The sequence below is a fragment of the Schistocerca piceifrons genome, chromosome 8 (assembly GCF_021461385.2).
Source record: "Schistocerca piceifrons isolate TAMUIC-IGC-003096 chromosome 8, iqSchPice1.1, whole genome shotgun sequence".
Taxonomy (NCBI): domain Eukaryota; kingdom Metazoa; phylum Arthropoda; class Insecta; order Orthoptera; family Acrididae; genus Schistocerca; species Schistocerca piceifrons.
This window is the reverse complement of record NC_060145.1, coordinates 385,674,543-385,697,466: the sequence shown is the minus strand read 5'-3', so window position 1 is coordinate 385,697,466 and position 22,924 is coordinate 385,674,543. Positions and strand designations below refer to the sequence as shown.

Below are 22,924 nucleotides of genomic sequence, written 5' to 3'. Positions count from 1 at the left end.
TGAAGACACCGCCAGAGGTTTTAACAACTAAGAAAGCAATTACAGTTCAAATGAGGTCAGAAAGTCGAACTGTTTGTATGGAAGCACGCAAACGTCCGTTCGTGACGCATAAATCAACTGTAGCAATTTATGCACTGGAACCAGGGAACCACCAGATTCGTTTCGTGACACAGTGGTTTAAGGGTATACGCAATGAGTTTTTCGATGAAAAAATCGATTTTTGGGTAAATGCATTTTCGAAAAATTTAGACTCTCTCGTTTAATACCACGTATAAAATATTTGGATGACGTGAATAGAACTATTTTAAATAATTTTTTAAAATAATTTCGACACACGATGTTCCGTACCTTGTATATGGGACGCGAAATATACCTGATATAGACAGTCTTGCTAAAGATATAATTGACAACAAGAGAGTTAGCTTTTCTGTTGGCTACACTGCTAGACAGTTGACAATAGATTCTGCACCATTTGTATTGTTTCCTTTGTGAGTACATCCATGTCAGTGTTGTGAAAGTCGTATGTGGAGAAGTCATTGAGTTTTCTTTCTTTCAACATGCCAAGACCTAGTCTGAAGGTATTTAGAAAGCGTGTACATTGGCGCAAGAAAGTAAAGTGTACTAAAAATTCGTCTGATTCATCTTCATCAGTACCTGATGTCCCAGTAGCGACTAACCTCAACACTGGTAGTGATACATTGAGTGATGCTGCTGCCACTACACCGGAAAGTGCTTCAAGAAGAAAACTAGCTGGAATTGAAGAAGAATACAGGAAACTAAATGCTGGGACTAGAAAATATGAGGTAATTAACGTCTCTTTATTATCAGACGTTTTGGATAACAATGTGTGCTGCAAACAATGTGGAAAATGTGGTGTTTCATTGAAAACAAACTTACATGTAGGACTTGCTTGTGAATTAGACTTGATGTACAGTTATTGCAAACACAGTGTTACTTTCTTCAATTCCTCACATGTTACTGCAGATATAGGTAAACTATACGATACAAACATTAGACTGGTTTATGGATTACGGTGTATAGGAAAGGGCAGGGCTGCAGGTGCCATGTTGTGTGGTGTGATGAACCTCCCTCCTCCACCTTCAAAATTTAACAAACACATAATTGCAACAGGCTCTGCTGTAGAAGATGAGGCACAGGAAAACATGGAAGATGCTGTTGAGGAAGCAGTTGTTGAAAATAATAATTGCAGAGACTTGCCCATAGCTTTTGATGGAAGCTGGCAGAAGAGAGGCCACACATCTCTGAATGGTGTAGTAACAGCTACAAGTGTGGACACCGGTAAGGTAGTTGATGTGGCAATACTTTCCAAGCATTGCAGATGCAAGGAGAAAATGAAAACTAAACATGAAGAGGAGTGCATGGCAAATTACTATGGGTCAAGTGGTGGTATGGAAGTTGCTGGTGTAAGGAGTATTTATCAACGCTCAGTAAAATGGTACAACGTTAGATACATAAATTATCTTGGTGACTCAAAGGCTTTCAAAGAAATTGAGGAACTGAGACCCTATGGTAACGATGTGAAAATTTCCAAACTGGAGTGTGCTGGCCATGTTCAGAAAAGGATGGGATCAAGACTTCGACGGCTCAAGGCTAGCATGAAAGGCAAGAAATTGAGCGATGGAAAAACTTTAGATGGGAAAAATAGATTGACAGATGCTACAATAGATCATATTCAGAAGTGCTATGGTCTAGCAATAAGACAGAATACAGCAGATGCAGAATTAATGAGAAGAGCAGTCTGGGCTCTGTTTTTTCATACAGCTTCAAACAATGAGAATCCCCAACATGGGCTATGTCCAAAAGGAGACGATAGTTGGTGCAAGTACAACAGAGGCAAGGTAACTAAGAAACAATACAATCACCCTCATCACCTGCCACCTGCCATAATGGATGAAATAAAACCAATATTCCGAGACCTCGCAGATATTAGTCTACCAAAGAAATGTCTTCATGGCCGGACTCAAAATCCAAACGATTGTGTGAACCATGTGATATGGAATAGACTACCTAAAACTGTGTTTGTGGGTATAAAGACACTTCACTTTGGCGTTTATGATGCTGTTTCATTCAATCGGGGCAATATAACAAAGTGCAAAGTTCTACAGAAGTTGGAGGTCTGTGTAGGACTACGAACTGCCACAGCTATGCTTTGTTTGGACAAGGAACGGCTCAGGTCTTCAGATAATGCCATAAAAGTATATTCAAAGATGGCTAGACAGCATAGCAGAGCCATCAAGAGGAAGCTGTTGGACGATTCTGATGATACAAGCTGTGGAGCAGGCTTGTACTGAAGTAAAAACTTCGAAGCTAATTTCCCGTAACTTTAGTTTTTTTGTGTATAAGGTACATTTTCTCAGGGCCTATTTATAATAGAAAGATGAAATTTTCTGTAGTTGTTCCTTAAGACCTTCTAATATATCTGAATTAAAAGATATGTGGAATTATTTTGTATTGATGGACGTAAATTTTAAAATACTTGTTAAAATGTATAACTCTTTTAACACTCACAAAAAATAAAATATCTGAAAAACTATACATTATTTTTTCAAAATTAATAATTCAGCATAAAAGCAGATCATATCTCTGCGTTCTGTGAAAAAATCAAGAGTATCGTCCAAATAACAAATGAGAAAATGTTCCTAACTTTTAGCTCAATTTAACATTGTAAGCATAGGGCGTTCCGTATACCCTTAAGCAAGAGCTAATAATTACTTCGCTAGGATGTACACAGAGGTCATAAAAAGTTAAAAACACACAAACAACTCTAAAGGAGAAGGATTAAAATTAGCCAGTTGTCGGCCTTAGTGGTAAATAAAACACACAGCATCGACTTTTCCCCCAAAACACTTTCCAACATCAGTTTGTTAATAAGTCGGTATTTCTTTCCGCGACTTTGGATTATTGTTTACTGGAGCGTGATTTAGTTCATTCTAATAACTGAGGCAACAGGCAGAGTTGTTCATGTAAGGGTGGAAAGCAAAAGGAAAGAGAGATGGCTAACTAGTAAAAGTATGCTTTCCTTTTCAGCAACCTTCTGCCAAGGTAATAAACAGAGAGCAATTAGGCTGAACTTATTTAAAAAATGGGTGCAGTGTGTCTTTCTCTGTTTTATTTAATGATTGCTACGCGGAGTTGAGCGAGTTTTTACTGTTACGACTAACGTGGAGTACTCTCGACTTATCACACACCAGGAGGGGTAGAACTTTAGTTTCGTACGAAGTTGGTTCATTTAAATATAAGCAGATTACATATTTCATGGTCCCAGTGGGATTTTCTTTTAATATATCAGGAGAGCTTTATGTTAGACTTCTAGCAAGCATGTTTGTCCGTAGAGAAAAACCTTTAAACTTTTTCGATAAATTCGGTAACAGATGATGGAGACTACTGTAATAAAACTCAGTTATCCACTGAAATAGCAAACCCACAACAACTGGAAATACCTGCACGATGGTCTTTCATTTTTTACTTTTTGTTTATTAAGTAGATTTTTAAAATTTCATCGTTTTAATAGTTAATGTAGTTGTGACTGTCGAAGAGCATCAAAAGTTAAATGAAGAAATGAATAAATAACTGGAAGACTCTAGGTAGTATCAGACCTAATTACTGCGCTGCTTGATTACTGAGATGGGATTGCACAAAAATTCTTGACTAGATAAGACTGACCAATATCATTTCATAGCCCCACAATACTCCGAAGTACATGCGTTTTAGCTTAAAAAATGGCAAGCCATGTCGTGCTGACACTCGATCCGTCAGCTTAGATGCATACGTGGCAGCTTCAGCAAAGAAAAAAATTATATATATATATATATATATATATATATATATATATATATATATATATATACACTCCCGGAAATTGAAATAAGAACACCGTGAATTCATTGTCCCAGGAAGGGGAAACTTTATTGACACATTCCTGGGGTCAGATACATCACATGATCACACTGACAGAACCACAGGCACATAGACACAGGCAACAAAGCATGCACAATGTCGGCACTAGTACAGTGTATATCCACCTGTCGCAGCAATGCAGGCTGCTATTCTCCCATGGAGACGATCGTAGAGATGCTGGATGTAGTCCTGTGGAACGGCTTGCCATGCCATTTCCACCTGACGCCTCAGTTGGACCAGCGTTCGTGCTGGACGTGCAGACCGCGTGAGACGACGCTTCATCCAGTCCCAAATATGCTCAATGGGGGACAGATCCGGAGATCTTGCTGGCCAGGGTAGTTGACTTACACCTTCTAGAGCACGTTGGGTGGCACAGGATACATGCGGACGTGCATTGTCCTGTTGGAACAGCAAGTTCCCTTGCCGGTCTAGGAATGGTAGAACGATGGGTTCGATGACGGTTTGGATGTACCGTGCACTATTCAGTGTCCCCTCGACGATCACCAGTGGTGTACGGCCAGTGTAGGAGATCGCTCCCCACACCATGATGCCGGGTGTTGGCCCTGTGTGCCTCGGTCGTATGCAGTCCTGATTGTGGCGCTCACCTGCACGGCGCCAAACACGCATACGACCATCATTGGCACCAAGGCAGAAGCGACTCTCATCGCTGAAGACGACACGTCTCCATTCGTCCCTCCATTCACGCCTGTCGCGACACCACTGGAGGCGGGCTGCACGATGTTGGGGCGTGAGCGGAAGACGGCCTAACGGTGTGCGGAACCGTAGCCCAGCTTCATGGAGACAGTTGTGAATGGTCCTCGCCGATACCCCAGGAGCAACAGTGTCCCTAATTTGCTGGGAAGTGGCAGTGCGGTCCCCTACGGCACTGCGTAGGATCCTACGGTCTTGGCGTGCATCCGTGCGTCGCTGCGGTTCGGTCCCAGGTCGACGGGCACGTGCACCTTCCGCCGACCACTGGCGACAACATCGATGTACTGTGGAGACCTCACGCCCCACGTGTTGAGCAATTCGGCGGTACGTCCACCTGGCCTCCCGCATGCCCACTATACGCCCTCGCTCAAAGTCCGTCAACTGCACATACGGTTCACGTCCACGCTGTCGCGGCATGCTACCAGTGTTAAAGACTGCGATGGAGCTCCGTATGCCACGGCAAACTGGCTGACACTGACGGCGGCGGTGCACAAATGCTGCGCAGCTAGCGCCATTCGACGGCCAACACCGCGGTTCCTGGTGTGTCCGCTGTGCCGTGCGTGTGATCATTGCTTGTACAGCCCTGTCGCAGTGCCCGGTGCAAGTATGGTGGGTCTGACACACCGGTGTCAATGTGTTCTTTTTTCCATTTCCAGGAGTATATATATATATATATATATATATATATATATATATACAGTGTGGTCAGAAAATGTCTGAAACGCTTGTAGGGATGTTGCAGGGCAGGTTGTACTGATATACGAATGGTACAAAAAAAATTCGACACGTTGCGCCGTTTTCGAGTTATTTACCACTGAAGTTAGCTAATCAGATCGTCGCGCGCGTAAATTCAGGTTTCAGCTAACGAGACAAAGCACTCGTTTGACAACACCGCCCCTGGCAGGCCGCTTGAATGCGAGCGCGCAACGCCCCCATTGGCTAAATTCTATGCTAAATAACTCGGAAACGGAGCAATGTATCGAATTTCTTTGTTAACATTTATGTCTCAGTACAACCTGCCCTGTAACATCCCTACAAACATTTCACACATTCTCTGACCACCCTATATATATATATATATATATATATATATATATATATATATAGTTGAGGAGCCAGAATAACTCGAAAAATAAGCTCCACACGAAAAATGTGTAGAATGCAAAGTTGATTATTTTCGAGGGGACATCTGCTGGCTCCAAAATCAGCCGGCCACCCCAGCCCCCTGAGCGTGGAACGTGAGGTAACTTTAAAATTTCAAATGTGAACCCCCATTTTGTATTGCAGAATCAGATTCTACATAAAAAACTACGTACATTTTGTCTTAAACATTTGTTTTCATTCTTGGTAGTTGGTGCTGTAACTCAAGAAAATCCATGTTCTCATTTTTGCGTGGAAAATCGTTACGGATAAATAAAAAATAATTATTCACTTCGTAAATTTTGATTCGCTAAAACTAAAACTCTCCCTCTCTCTCCATTGTGTGGGCTTTGAGAGACGAATTAGAGTTTTACAAATGTTGACCCAAATATAAATTTTTCCACAGATTCGGAAAAGTTTCGTTTGGGTCAACATATGTAAAACTCTAATTCCTTTCTCTCAAACCCCACCCTATGGGGAGAGAGGGAGAGTTTAGTTTTCGCGAATCAAAATTTAGGAAGTAAATAAATATTTTTTATTTATCCGTAACCATTTTCCAGGCAAAAATGAGAACATGGATTTTCTTGAATTACAGCGCCAACTATCAAGAATGAAAAAAAAAGTTTCGAGACAAAATGTACGTAGTTTTTTTTTTATGTAGAATCTGATTCTGCAACGAAAAATGGGGGTTCACATTTGAAATTTTAAAGTTGCCTCACGTCCCACCCCTAGGGGGCTGGGGTGGCGGGCTAATTTTAGCAACAGCAGATGTCCCCCTCGAAAATAATCAACCTTGGATTCTCCACATTTTTTCGTGTGAAGCTTATTTTTCGAGTTATCCTGGTTTGTCAACTTAAAATTTATAAAAAAGAAGTCACTCCCACAGTAGTCTGTAAGAAAGCCTTAGGCTTCTGTTTATGGAGCTTAAGGATGACGATAGCAACAAGAGATTCTAAAGCGTGCCTTACCTGATAATCATTTGATGGTGTTTTATGTTATCGACCAATTGCTGATACATTTCGTCACGTGCATATCTACTTCGAGACATCGTCGTGATCGAGGACCCACACCGTTCTCGAACCACCAAAGACGATGGGGACGCCGGCGACACCTGGACACGAGTGGCCCCCGGCACACCCTGTCCAATGTCCGCTGCGGTGGCGGCGAGCCTGTCGTTGAGGACGGCGAGTTCCGCGGCCACCTGCAGTATGAGCGCTATGAGGGAGCCGTCCACCAGCACCGTGGTCTCGGAGACGGTCCAGCCGAAGGCCAGCTGCAGGCAGTACAACGTCTCGTAGGCCGGCGAGGCCCGCGTGTCGAGCGGCAGCCACAGGGGGATCACCAGGTCCCTGCTGGCACGGGACGCGCTGCCGGCCGCCACGATCCTGATGATGGGCGCCACGCTCCAGTAGGCCGAGTTCATCCGGTAAGTCACCTGCAAAAGGCGGCGCATTCTCGCAGAATGATAAGAATAATGACAGCGGTTTAACCACAGTTACAATACACTAGCATATACAGATCTTCCAAACAACCGTGAATGTAGCAAGGGTAGATAAGTGTGAGAACTACCATGCAGTCAGCTTAAAGGTGCATGCATCGAAGTTGTTGCCAAGGATAACGCACAGAAGAATGGAAAAGAAAATTGAGGATCCGTTAGGAGACGATCAAGTTAGCTTTCGGGCAGGTAAGGACACCAGAGCGGTAATTCTGACGTTGCGATTGGTGATAGAAACTTAAAAAAAAACTAAGGCACGTTAACAAGATTTAAATTACTTAAATGGTGTTATAGTGGGCGCACGAGCAATTGGACACAGCATTTCCGAGGTAACGATGAAGTGGGGATTTTCCCGTGCGACCGTTTCACGAGTTTACCGTGATTCCGAAAACATGACATCTTCGACATCAGTGCGGCCGCAAAAAGATCCTGCAACAACGGGACCAACGACGACTGAAGAAAATCGTTCAGCGTGACAGAAGTGCAACCCTTCTGCAATTTGCTGCAGATTTCACTGCTGCATCATCAACAGAAGTCAGCGTGTGAACCATTCAACGAAACATCATCGATCTGGGCTTTCGGAGCCGAAGTCCTACTCGTGTACCTTAATGACTGCACGACACAAAGCTTTACGCTTCGCCTCTGTCCGTTAAAACCAACATTGGACTGTTGACGGTTGAAAACATGTTGCCTGGTCCGAAGAGTCTCGTTCCAGATTGTATCGAGGGGACTGACGTGTACGGATATAGAGATAACCTCATGAATCCATGGACCCTGGATGTAAGTAGGAGACTGTTCAAGCTGGTGGACGCTCTGTAATGGTGTTGAGCGCGTGCAGTTGGCGTGATGTTTGTACCCCTGATACGTCTAGATTCCACTCTGACAGGTGTCACGTACGTAAGGCTCCTGTCTGATCACTTGCATCCGTTTATGTCCGCTATACATTCAGACGGACTTGGTCAATTATGGCAGCACAATTCGACACCTCACGCGTCCAGAATTGCTACAGAGTGGCTCCAGAAACACTCTTCTGAGTTTAAACACTTCGGCTGGCTACCAAACTCCCCACGTATGAACGTTACTGTGTGTATCTGGGATACCTTGCAGCTTGCTTTTCAGCAGAGATGTCCACATCCTCGTACTCTTACGGATTTATGGGCGGCCCTGCAGCGTTCATGGTGTCAATTCCCGCCAGCACTACTTAAAACATTAGTCGAGTCCATGCCACGTCGTGTTGCCGCAATTCTGTGTTTTGGTTGTGGCCCTACACGATGGTGTACCTACTTCTTTGGCTCTTCAGTGTATACACAGGATGATTCAGGAGGAATATTGTGATTTGTGAGGTGTCTCATTTGAAAATAAACCGTGAAAGTCCTATGAACATGTGTTCGATTTCCCATCTTTACGGAACTGGAGCGGATCCAACACAACACACACTATCATCACTGGATATGAAGACAAGTATGAGTATTACTTAACTGAAATACTGTATAGGCACTGTGATGGACAGAATAATGGTGGGACAGATGACTGATTCATCCTACAAGAGCTGTGGGGGTTCTCAAATAGATGGCAACACTGTAACGTTGCACCGAGGCAACAACTGCAAGCGTAACCAGCGTGCAATCGTGGGTTGGATGAGCAGTCGTGAGGCTCTGTGCGTGTTGTGCTTGAGCGTTGTTTAATTGAGCAAGTCCACTCTGTCAATGAATACCAATACATTCACACATGCAGAATACACGGACGTGTTGTTTGTCTACAGTTTCTTTAATGTGCGGGTATGAGAAAATACCACAGACGTTCCACTGATCGATGAACCATTGTGCCATGGTATTTCCTAGGTTTTTCAAACATTACGTGAATCCGGAACACTACTCATTGTACATGTAACATCGGAATATTAGGCCGTCTAATCAGCAGAGGAAAGGGAAAATATTTTTGCAATATTACAACGGAATCTCACAAACAGTAAACGGTGCATTAGCTGTCAGTTCTATATTCCAAAAACACGAGTGTGGCGTGTGTTACATTCCGAGGGCTGGTATCCATTCCATGTGCAGCCTGTGCAACATCTCCATCCAGGTAACTCAGTAAGCAGGCAACTATTTTGTGAATGGTTGGCTGTACATAGAACGTCGTGCAATAAACTTCATTGGCAGATGAGCTTGCATTTATATGCAATGATATCATTAATATACGAACTTCTCATACATGGGCGAAGGGGAACCCATATGACACTAGGGAATGAAGATTACAAGCTAAGTTCTCAGTAAACGTTTGGGTGGAATGATTGATGACCTCGTGATAGGGCCTGCCAAATTGCGCGACATCTGCAGCATACACAAATTTACTGATTGAAGACCTACTTGCACTTTTGGAAGACAGGGCATTAGAGCAAGGACGGCAGATGCACCTGCAACATGATGGTTCACCGATTCACTGTACCGGACAAGTATCCCAGTATGTGAATAATACATTTCCTTGACATTAACTTGACTACCGGATCACCCGACCTTAACTCATTAGACTTCTGTTTATGTGGATGGTTAAAGGAGAATGTCTACGCTACGAAGGAGGACACATGTGTGGCTTATGAGCAGCCGCTCGATCATGAAATCCAAGAGTTCTCACTTCCCGCCTAACTCTCATTGTACTTGCAATGGATCCTGATGTAGTTTCGAATTCCTGTGCGAATGTCTGTGTAGATGTCTGCCTATTACACATTACGACCCTCTTCAACTGTCGACAGTCTCTGTCAGTCAACAGACAAGGTCGGCCTGTACGCTTTTGTGCTGAACGTGTCCTTCACGTTTCCACTTCACTATCGCATCAGAAACAGTGGACCTACGGATGTTTAGGAGTGTAGAAGTATTGCGTACAGACCTATGACACAAGTGACACTCAATCACCTAACCATGTTCGAAGTCCCTGAGTTACGTGGAGCGACCCATTCTGCTCTCGCGCGATGTCCAATGACTACTGAGGTCGCTGATATGGAGTACCTGACAGCAGGTGGCAGCACAATGCACCTAATACGAAAAACGTATCTTTTTTAGGGTGTCCGTGTAATTTTGATCACATAGTGTATACGGCGTTAATTCTACCAACTTCGTGTTGTAGCAAAGAGATAGTAATCATTTGTACAACCAAGCAGTATGTAGTTCACAGTTTGTCGTTTTGACGTTTGTTTCCCACCATATTCATGTTGTTGCAGTTTTATCGGCCAGCAGTGTAGAATAACGTCAGCAAGTGTATAGTTTACCGTTCTCATTACGAAAGTTTGATCTACACCTTTTTGCAACCTTATGTCCACCCGTGGTCTAGGGAAGGGGATCACATTTACCCGCTCACTACGGCGGTCAGCGGCGGCGAGTTCTCGGCGGCTTCTGCAAAATGTTCGTCTGGCGATACGGAACAACTCACTGAGAGCCTTTGACATGATCCAGCGTGTGGCATACACTAACGTTCACATAGCGTCACGTCTGCCCCATTTAGCGCAGATCCTACCAATACCGAAGGGTATTGCAGACCGCCTCATGGCTGCCTTTGGTTACTATGTTAGTACTGGGATGTTGTTTAAGATCACGTATGACACGTTAACGCTGCACTTCCGGAACGGTGGCCTCAACCTCACAAACGTGCGAAACAAAGCTCTGGCGCTTTACATGCGAGCGATGATACGAAATTGGCAACAACGAAAGCACACCATTACGTCAGCTCTGATAGAAGTACTTGTTCCGCCTTCGTACGAACCCCCTATTGCGGTGGGCAATATTTCGCCTTCTCTTGCACACATTGCCTCATTTCTGGTTGATTACAGTTATGTTCGTCTGAAAGTACCTTCGACGAGATTACCCACGACTCGGGAGATCTATAGGTGCTTGATGGATCACCACGCCCGCAACGTAATGGAATTCAAATACCCGTCGAGAACGTGGAACCACATTTGGTGTGCAGTGCATACTCCATTACTGTCAACAGCAGCGAGATCGATGTGGTACATTCTTATAAACCGTAAACTTGTGACCAGGAGTCGATTACATACAATTCATATGGTCGATTCTCCTCTTTGCACAAACTGCGGCCTGTTAGCAACGGAAGAACATGGTTTAGTATGTGGCGCAGCGAGGGATGTCTGGATGGTGACGCGTCGAATATTGGCCTTCCTTCGGCGCACTAACTACACAGAAATCACATCGGATGTACTTTTTCTACCGGACAAGACCTTTTTTCCCAAACAAAAGACGTATGCGGTCAATTGGATCGCTGGACATGCGACGAAATATTTGTATTCGTACGATATTAAGTCCGTGATGGATTATTGGATGTATTTACAAGAACAACACGAGCTCATACGGAGTCAGACGAAATACAGGACTTACTTTTCCAATTTTTTAGGAAGTGTTTTTCACAATCCGCCCGACAGCTGGGGTGTCCCAGAACTGAGAAGACTCCTGCAGCAGAACGACTAGAAACAATACTGCGCGGTTCAGTTATATTGGCATACAGCACACTGAGAAGACAACGGGCCCCTACATGGTCGACGCAGGAGAAATACATGAATATATGCCGCCCACAAAGGCAGAAATGGTCAAGATTATATGGCTGTGTGCCAGATTTATGATGCGACACCGCGTGCTGCAGGGATTGTGATGCAGATGATAACTTCATTTTCACTCCCGCCCGTGACTAGGATTGTCATTTACTTTCTTCATGTTACACAAACAAAAAAGGGCGGCCTTTACGTTGATTTTCTGGTTTCCAAATTGTTTTTGCTTTGTTTTTGCTGTCTCGATCCTTTTCTTATCCCTAAGATAGTACAATTGTACGAATAAAGATTGTTTGTTTACCCTGCCTTCCTGCTCTCAAAAAAAAAAAAAAGATAAAACCATCCGCTTGGAATACGGATTTTTATTTTTTTATTTTCACTTTCATTTAAGTTGTATGTAAATCTTATTTATGTATTTGTATAGATGTATGACATTTAAGTAAAAAAAAAAAAAAAGTGGTAACACCGCTTCTCGTCAGATCACCGAGGTTAAACGCTGTCGGGCTGGGTCAAAAAAAAGGGGGTAGCGTCCTTGATTCATAATCAAAACGTCTTCAGTCCCGGGTTCGATCCCCGCCACAGCATAAATTTTGATAAGTAATCAGCATTGGCGGCCGAAGACTTCCGGCATAAGAAGTCAGCCTCATTCTGCCAACGGCCTTGTCAAAGAGGGCGGAGGAGCGGATAGAGGTTCAGGGCACTCTCTTAACCTAGGGGTGGGAAATTGCCCCTAAAGGCGGAAGAATCAGCAATGATCAACGACATGAGGATGCAGAACGCAATGGAAACCACTGCATTAAAGACACGTAACGTGTATCCACAGGACATGTGGCCTGCAATTGAAGAAGTGTCATGATGATCTCTCCATTGGCAAAAGATTCCGGAATAGTCCCCCATTCGGATCTCCGGGAGGGGACTGCCAAAGAGGAGGTTACCATGAGAAAAAGATTGAATAATCAACGAAAGGATAACGTTCTACGAGTCGGGGCGTGGAATGTCAGAAGCTTGAACGTGGTAGGGAAACTAGAAAATCTGAAAAGGGAAATGCAAAGGCTCAACCTAGATATAGTAGGGGTCAGTGAAGTGAAGTGGAAGGAAGACAAGGATTTCTGGTCAGATGAGTATCGGGTAATATCAACAGCAGCAGAAAATGGTATAACAGGTGTAGGATTCGTTATGAATAGGAAGGTAGGGCAGAGGGTGTGTTACTGTGAACAGTTCAGTGACCGGGTTGTTCTAATCAGAATCGACAGCAGACCAACACCGACAACGATAGTTCAGGTATACATGCCGATGTCGCAAGCTGAAGATGAACAGATAGAGAAAGTGTATGAGGACATTGAAAGGGTAATGCAGTATGTAAAGGGGGACGAAAATCTAATAGTCATGGGCGACTGGAATGCAGTTGTAGGGGAAGGAGTAGAAGAAAAGGTTACAGGAGAATATGGGCTTGGGACAAGGAACGAAAGAGGAGAAAGACTAATTGAGTTCTGTAACAAGTTTCAGCTAGTAATAGCGAATACCCTGTTCAAGAATCACAAGAGGAGGAGGTATAGTTGGAAAAGGCCGGGAGATACGGGAAAATTTCAATTAGATTACATCATCGTCAGACAGAGATTCCGAAATCAGATACTGGATTGTAAGGCGTACCCAGGAGCAGATATAGACTCAGATCACAATGTAGTAGTGATGAAGAGTAGGCTGAAGTTCAAGACATTAGTCAGGAAGAATCAATACGCAAAGAAGTGGGATACGGAAGTACTAAGGAATGACGAGATACGTTTCAAGTTCTCTAACGCTATAGATACGGCAATATGGAATAGCGCAGTAGGCAGTACAGTTGAAGAGGAATGGACATCTCTAAAAAGGGCCATCACAGAAGTTGGGAAGGAAAACATAGGTACAAAGAAAGTAGCTGCGAAGAAACCATGGGTAACAGAATAAATACTTCAGTTGATTGATGAAAGGAGGAAGTACAAACATGTTCCGGGAAAATCAGGAATACAGAAATACAAGTCGCTGAGGAATGAAATAAATAGGAAGTTCAGGAAAGCTAAGACGAAATGGCTGCAGGAAAAATGTGAAGACATCGAAAAAGATATGATTGTCGGAAGGACAGACTCAGCATACAGGAAATTCAAAACAACCTTTGGTGACATTAAAAGCAATGGTGGTAACATTAAGAGTGCAACGGGAATTCCACTGTTAAATGCAGAGGAGAGAGCAGATAGGTGGAAAGAATACATTGAAAGCCTCTACGAGGGTGAAGATTTGTCTGATGTGATAGAAGAAGAAACAGGAGTCGACTTAGAAGAGATAGGGGATCCAGTATTAGAATCGGAATTTAAAAGAGCTTTGGAGGACTTACGGTCAAATAAGGCAGAGGGGATAGATAACATTCCATCAGAATTTCTAAAATCATTGGGGGAAGTGGCAACAAAACGACTATTCACGTTGGTGTGTAGAATATATGAGTCTGGCGACATACCATCTGACTTTCGGAAAAGCATCATCCACACAATTCCGAAGACGGCAAGAGCTGACAAGTGCGACAATTATCGCACAATTAGCTTAGCATCTCATGCATCGAAGCTGCTTACAAGAATAATATACAGAAGAATGGAAAAGAAAATTGAGAATGCGCTAGGTGACGATCAGTTTGGCTTTAGGAAAAGTAAAGGGACGAGAGAGGCAATTCTACACATTACGGCTAATAATGGAAGCAAGGCTAAAGAAAAATCAAGACACTTTCATAGGATTTGTCGACCTGGAAAAAGCGTTTGACAATATAAAATGGTGCAAACTGTTCGAGATTCTGAAAAAAGTAGGGGTAAGCTATAGGGAGAGACGGGTCATATACAATATGTACAACAATCAACAGGGAATAATAAGAGTGGACGAGCAAGAACGAAGTGCTCGTATTAAGAAGGGTGTAAGACAAGGCTGTAGCCTTTCGCCCCTACTCTTCAATCTGTACATCGAGGAGGCAATGATGGAAATAAAAGAAAGGTTCAGGAGTGGAATTAAAATACAGGTGAAAGGATATCAATGATACGATTCGCTGATGACATTGCTATCCTGAGTGAAAGTGAAGAAGAATTAAATGATCTGCTGAACGGAATGAACAGTCTAATGAGTACACAGTATGGTTTGAGAGTAAATCGGAGAAAGACGAAGGTAATGAGAAGTAGTAGAAATGAGAACAGCGAGAAACTTAACATGGTCACGAAGTCAATGAAGTTAAGGAATTCTGCTACCTAGGCAGTAAAATAACCAATGAAGGACGGAGCAAGGAGGACATCAAAAGCAGACTCGCAAAAAAGGCATTTCTGGCCAAGAGAAGTCTACTAATATCAAATACCGGCCTTAATTTGAGGAAGAAATTTCTGAGGATGTACGTCTCGAGTACAGCATTTAATGGTAGTAAAACATGGACTGTGGGAAAACCGGAACAGAAGAGAATCGAAGCATTTGAGATGTGGTGCTATACACGAATGTTGAAAATTAGGTGGACTGATAAGGTAAGGAATGAGGAGGTTCTACGCAGAATCGGAGAGGAAAGGAATATGTGGAAAACAGTGATAAGGAGAAGGGACAGGATGATGGGACATCTGCTAAGACATGAGGGAATGACTTCCATGGTACTAGAGTGAGCTGTAGAGAGCAAAAACTGTAGAGGAAGACAGAGATTGGAATACGTCAAGCAAATAATTGAGGACGTAGGTTGCAAGTGCTACTCTGAGATGAAGAGGTTAGCACAGGAAAGGAATTCGTGGCGGGCCGCATCAAACCAGTCAGTAGACTCATGACCACAAAAAAAAAAAAAAAGTCCGCCAGCTTAGCTGGGTGGTTACGTGCTTGCCTCCCATGCAGCGGTCCCGGGTTCGGTCCGGCCGAACTTCCCCGGATGGGGCTTCCCGGCCAACAATGCCATACGCTCGTTTCCTTTCCATTGCAGCCTTATGCGCTTTTATCCCGGAAACACTTGACGTATGGTTTCACAAATATCGTTAGAGGTGCGATACTCTGCTGAGCATAAGTTACCTGCAGAAATCGGTGCAGCCTCGTAGCTGTGACAAGGTGACGAGCTCTGTGGCCTTCTTTGTCCGGGAATCGTTGACGAGACGCTGCCAGCAGTCGCAGCAGCTCCGTCAGACGCTGCCCGTCCAGCGAAAACGAGAACATCTGCACAGTGCAAGTCGAACAAGAGGCTGTTACCAAAATGTGCAATACCCTGTCACCTCTACGGTTCCACACCTCGTGGCTGTCCGGGAAGAACCCCGAGCGAAGTGAAGCGGCGGTCAGTACACCGGACACTATATGTTTTTTCATATCGGATGCTACAGCCACAAATTTATTAAAAGACAATTCCATCTTGCACCTTGGCGTATAAAGATCACAGTTATTTATTTCACACAATTATCTGGTTTGGCGATGTGCCATTTTCATGTGGTTGCTCATAACAATGACGTCTTGAATTTATCCATATTCTTGCAATATGTCGATGTTTACAACTTATTGTATATTTATGAAGTAATTTCACCTGTTTCGGTCACTTTTTAGCAGTATTTAAGTAGCGCGATGTGTTTCGGCTTCATGGTACCATCGTCAGGTACATTCCAGATTGCTGGTTCATTATATTAATTTGAAGTACGATTAGATTCATTTGGTGTCTGTGGCAGTGAGGCTAAAAGTTGGAAATTGGAAATTTAGTTGTCTGGGTCACAGAGCACGTTGACAAACGCATTACAGCTTAATACTTTCACACAAACATGTGTGTCTACCGTTTAAACATATAGCAGCTGTGGTAGACTATAACCAGAACAGCTTTCCATACTCTTTAACAATTTAAAGAAGGCTTCCGCCTTAGTGGCACATGTGATGTCATTGCATCGTTTAAGGCAAGTACTTGCATTCTTCCTTTAAAAAGATCGATGAAGTCGTTTCGCAATATGGGCTTTTGCTCCGTGTCGTATGACCGCGTTGTCAAACTACAATTCTTTCACTCTTTCAAGCGAAACCAGTGCAAAACATCGTACATTACCCCAAGATAAAGTCACAAGACAAAAACATAGTTTCAGCGGAACGGAATCATTTGGGCCTCTTGATTGGCTGATCCAATTAATCTAACACTGAAGATTCCTTGAAGATTAAACTATGGAGACATGGGTCTCTTGACATCTCAACATTGGTTAAATCTTTTCGTCGTCCTAATACATTAATACTGTTCAGCTTAGTCCAGCAGACTGACAGTGAAAAATGGAAGCTAATGCAAATTAATAGACTAATGATAATAATAGAAATAAACCGTTAAGCTCGAGTAGCTTCCAGCAGCGAGGGTTCTATACAAACTTACTTAGTTATTTACATAGCTAGTTCATCCATTCTGGGTATCTAGAAACTCGACGATTTCTGCCTGTTATTGATATCGATACAGGCAAGATACTGGTCCCGGGAATTCTAAGACTTTCGAGATTAAGTCGAAGATAATTTTCGGATATTTTCCCTTAATTGTACTGTGAAACCTTGCTTGTTGCCACATTTCATGATTCTGGGTCAACGGGAAGTACCCTATAGTTTTTGACGAGTGACTCTGCGAATATCAAAATATGTGACGTCAATGGCCATATCTTTTGATTGCAATCACTGAGAAGCTTAAATTTCTTACATCAACAAGGAACTGTTGACTTTAACATGTGACATAAATTTGAACTTGATGTATCTATTCTGTCCCTTAGAAAAGGGGAGTCTTAATGGATTGACAGACCGACGGATAACAAATGACAAAAATATTTTTTAATTGATATAATTACAAATTAATAGTTTGCGGATCTTTTCCTTTACTTTTATTTTGAACTCTTGTTTCTTGTTAAATTTCATGATTCTAAATCTTGCGGCCGCATATCGTTTCACCTCTGAAGTTCAAAGTATCAAATGCCTTGTGATACTGTTTCTAGTTTTGTTTGTAAAATTGATGATTGAGATGCATAGCCCGTAGTAACCCTAGCTGTTATAAAGTAGTAATGTTTGTGTTTTCTCATACTTCAGTTCTGCATCGTGGGAGACATGAACTAGTCCTGTAGGGTAGGAGATTTTATGAATATCGCGAAGTGAACATGCTGATAGAGGAGATAAATGAAACTGTTGCTTTTTGCTTCCAGCTATGGCTGATGGTTGGTGATACTTATGTACGTTTTGTCTATCTTTGCTTCGAGTCTACTGTTACTGCACGCTTCTTCCTCGTCCAGCTCCACCGACAGCTATCCAAGGGCAACTCAACCCCCTACCCCCCCCCCCCCCCCCCCCCCCCCCGACCCCCACCGCCCATCTGCTCTCGGAGTTTTACTTCTACCAGTACCGCACATTCTGCCTTTCAAAACTTCACAAAAGTTCACCTGCATACCTTACAGGACTATCTTTCCTGGAAGAAAGGGTACTGCAGAGACATGTTGTTTTCAGAACGAATTTTATTCGGCAGCGGAGTATCATGAGGGCGGGTCAAGAGTCGTGCTTGGAAAGCTCAGTTGGTTAAGCGCTTTCCCACGAACAGCAAAGGACTAAGCATCGAACGCAGCTCCATTACAGAGGTTTAATCTACCGCGAAGATTCTAGTCAGGACACGCTCCACTACTGATTGAAAATTCATTGTACTCGTAGAAACAGTTCCACAGACTTTGACTAAGCCATGTCTCTGCAGTATCCTTTCCTCCAGGAAAGTTAGTTCCACAAAGAATGCAACCTCCTTCAAAGCTTTTCAGTCTGTTTCTGACCACTCTGTATTACGATCTCGCCGGAGGATTTTTTGGGTTCCATAGCCTCCAAAAATTTTGCACTATGAAACCGTTATGGTTTGCTCTGCTGTTTGACTTGAGAATATGAACCCATAATTTCGTAAAGAGTAGCTAGCTTCGGCCGTGCGTCATTTTCAAATTTTATTGGCAAAGTATCTAACGTATACAAGGTGATTCAGCTGCCCTTACCTATGGCTTTTATGCAACCGGCAACACCTTCAAAGACCATGTGTCAGATTTTCTTTTTCTCTCGCAAATTATTAGTCCTACAGAAAAATGAACAGGATCTTCCAATACGAAATTTAATGTATTTCCAATTTGTACTGGGATACGTTTGCTTTAGAGAAGGTAATTTTCGAATTGTTCTAGAAAACTGTACAAACATGAAAAATTCAAGAAAACTGTACATACATGGGCTTCAAACTTGGTTCTCTTGAATAACACAGAAACCAAGGCCTCCGACGAAAACGTATCACAGTACAAAATTTAATGACATTAAATTTCCTACAAAAAGGCTCATTTTTTTCTGTAGAGACTGAGTAGGCAAATGTTTCATGTGGTTTTGGAAGGCATTCCAGACTGCATAAAACCCATAGGTAGAAGCATCTGAATCACCAAGTGTACAGTAAAATAAAACTGTCGTCAGCGTGAAGGTTGGTTTGACCACTGTCGTGCTTCACAAGGTTTGATTTTATTGGATGTGTTATGCTCTGGTCTTCCTCTGGTGTTTTAAATGACTTACCCAGAACAAACCTGAAGGGGCTGGGAGAGAAGATGGGGAGGTGGAGGGGCGCTATAACTTAATGTCGACTCTGAACCATTGCCTAAGGCGAAAAAAGCGTTATGTGACAAAAATAATTATAGAACAAAATGAGTATTGACCTCCATACTTTTTACTCCGGAGTTTGACAACTGCTGAATCACACAGATCCTGTCTTTGTAGATATCTGTAAGGCGTTTCACGCTACATCATATCATCGGTTACTAACCAACATACGACCATATGGAGTGTCTTGGCAAATATGTGTTTGGGTTGAGGAGTAGTTGACTAACATAAGGGACGATCAAAAAGCTTCCAGTCGAAGGCTGTACAGTCCGTAATCCACACGCTAGTCAGGCACCGAGGCAACATCCCACTGACACATCAAGTTGAAGATTGCCGTTTCGTAAAACACTGTGTCCTGATGTGATAAGGATCTGTAGTGCCAGCTGAAAATCCTCGTCCGTCAAGGGTCGTCGACCCCTGGAGGCCATTTTTAAGGGACTGAATGTGTGATAATTCCGTGGGTTCAGATCAGGAGAATAAGGCGGGTGCTAGAGTGCCTCCCACTTGTTCATAACATACACTCCTGGAAATGGAAAAAAGAACACATTGACACCGGTGTGTCAGACCCACCATACTTGCTCCGGACACTGCGAGAGGGCTGTACAAGCAATGATCACACGCACGGCACAGCGGACACACCAGGAACCGCGGTGTTGGCCGTCGAATGGCGCTAGCTGCGCAGCATTTGTGCACCGCCGCCGTCAGTGTCAGCCAGTTTGCCGTGGCATACGGAGCTCCATCGCAGTCTTTAACACTGGTAGCATGCCGCGACAGCGTGGACGTGAACCGTATGTGCAGTTGACGGACTTTGAGCGAGGGCGTATAGTGGGCATGCGGGAGGCCGGGTGGACGTACTGCCGAATTGCTCAACACGTGGGGCGTGAGGTCTCCACAGTACATCGATGTTGTCGCCAGTGGTCGGCGGAAGGTGCACGTGCCCGTCGACCTGGGACCGGACCGCAGCGACGCACGGATGCACGCCAAGACCGTAGGATCCTACGCAGTGCCGTAGGGGACCGCACCGCTACTTCCCAGCAAATTAGGGACACTGTTGCTCCTGGGGTATCGGCGAGGACCATTCGCAACCGTCTCCATGAAGCTGGGCTACGGTTCCGCACACCGTTAGGCCGTCTTCCGGTCACGCCCCAACATCGTGCATCCCGCCTCCAGTGGTGTCGCGACAGGCGTGAATGGAGGGACGAATGGAGACGTGTCGTCTTCAGCGGTGAGAGTCGCTTCTGCCTTGGTGCCAATGATGGTCGTATGCGTGTTTGGCGCCGTGCAGGTGAGCGCCACAATCAGGACTGCATACGACCGAGGCACACAGGGCCAACACCCGGCATCATGGTGTGGGGAGCGATCTCCTACACTGGCCGTACACCACTGGTGATCGTCGAGGGGACACTGAATAGTGCACGGTACATCCAAACCGTCATCGAACCCATCGTTCTACCATTCCTAGACCGGCAAGGGAACTTGCTGTTCCAACAGGACAGTGCACGTCCGCATGTATCCCGTGCCATCCAAAGTGCTCTAGAAGGTGTAAGTCAACTACCCTGGCCAGCAAGATCTCCGGATCTGTCCCCCATTGAGCATGTTTGGGACTGGATGAAGCGTCGTCTCACGCGGTCTGCACGTCCAGCACGAACGCTGGTCCAACTGAGGCGCCAGGTGGAAATGGCATGGCAAGCCGTTCCACAGGACTACATCCAGCATCTCTACGATCGTCTCCATGGGAGAATAGCAGCCTGCATTGCTGCGACAGGTGGATATACACTGTACTAGTGCCGACATTGTGCATGCTCTGTTGCCTGTGTCTATGTGCCTGTGGTTCTGTCAGTGTGATCATGTGATGTATCTGACCCCAGGAATGTGTCAATAAAGTTTCCCCTTCCTGGGACAATGAATTCACGGTGTTCTTATTTCAATTTCCAGGAGTGTATGAGGCTGGCCTTCCAGAATGAGTACCGTCTTGTATCGAATCGCGAGCAGCACGGAAATTCGTGCTCCACTGCACAACAGTGGTTTCGACAGACACACTACTCCATGCACGTTCTTCATTCTCCAACGGATGTCTACCGACGCTTGGTCCTCGGCACCCAAGAAAAGAACAACAGCACATTGGTCCTGTTTGGATGCATTTAGTGATAACGTCGCTATAGTTCACATACATTCATTTACCATACACACGTCTTAAAACACAAATGACACACTAACCCTTTACCTACTTATTGGTGATTGTATAATCGCGTCGAAATCGCGCTTCGTTGCAGCAATTCCCTCAAATAGAAAAGTTTTGGTCGCTCCTTATACATGCATAAAAAAAAAAGTTTTGCGTCACCTCGGTTCCGAGAGTTCCGGAACCTGTACTGAAAATTGGAATAGAGATCAACATAAACATCATTTCCGCTCTTTTTATTGCCCATGAAAACGACATATTGCATGTTGTATCACCATACAGCGAGACCTTCATAGATGGTGGTCCAGATTGGTGTTCACACCGGTACTTCTATTGACTAGTAGCACGTCCTCTTGCATTGAAGCATACCTTTATTCGTCGTGGAATACTATCCCCGAGTTCATCAAGGCACTATTGGTCCAGATTGCCCCACTCCTCAACGGCTATTCGGCGTATAACCTTCAGAGCGGTTGGTGGATCACGTCGCCCATAAACGGCCCTTTTCATTCTATCCCAGACATGTACGATAGGGTTCATGTCTGAAGAACATGCTGTCCACTCTAGTCGAGCGATGTCGTTATTCTGCAGGAAGTCATTCACGGATGTGCACGTTGGGGGCGCGAATCGTCGTCCACGAAGTGGAATGCCTCCCAAGTATTCTACCGATATGGTTGCACTATCGGTTGGACGATGGCATTCACATATCGTACAGCCGTTACAGCGACTTCCATGACCACCAGCGGCGTACGTCGGCCCCATATAATGCCTTTCCAAAACAGCAGGGAACCTCCACCTTGTTGCACTCGCTGGACAGTGTGTCTAAGGTGTTCAGCCTGACCTGGTTGCCTCTAAACACGTCTCCGACGATTGTCTGGTTGAAGGCATATGTGACAATCATCGGTGAATAGAACGTGATGCCAATCCTGAGCGGTCCATTTGGCATGTTGTTGGACCCATCTGTACCGCGCTGCATGGTATCGTGGTTGCAAATATGGACCTCGCCATGGACGTCGGGAGTAAAGTTGTGCATCATGTAGCCTATTGCCCACAGTTTGAGTCGTAACACGACGTCCTGTGGCTGCACAAAAAGCAGTATTCAACATGGTGGCGTAGCTGTCAGGGTTCCTCCGAGCCATGATCGTAGGTAGCGGTCATCCACAGCAGTAGTAGCCTTTGGGCGGCCTGTGCGAGGCATATCATCGACAGTTCCTGCCTCTCTGTATCTCCTTCATGTCCGAACAACATCGCTTTGGTTCACGCCTGGACGCTTCCCTTGTTGAGAGCCCTTCCTGGCAGAAAGTAACAATGCGGACGC

The 22,924-nt window shown here is 44.4% G+C and overlaps 1 protein-coding gene across 1 annotated transcript in view; it reads right to left on the bottom strand.

Moving 5' to 3' along the window:
- The window catches only part of LOC124712370, a 53,951-nt gene that overhangs the window by 18,056 nt on the left and 12,971 nt on the right, over positions 1-22,924 (bottom strand). The window contains exons 2-3 of the mRNA XM_047242666.1: positions 15,858-15,998; positions 6,738-7,204 (exon numbers count right to left, since the gene is read on the bottom strand). Coding sequence (XP_047098622.1) covers positions 6,738-7,204; positions 15,858-15,998 — 608 coding nt within the window. The remainder of the gene's footprint in view (positions 1-6,737; positions 7,205-15,857; positions 15,999-22,924) is intronic.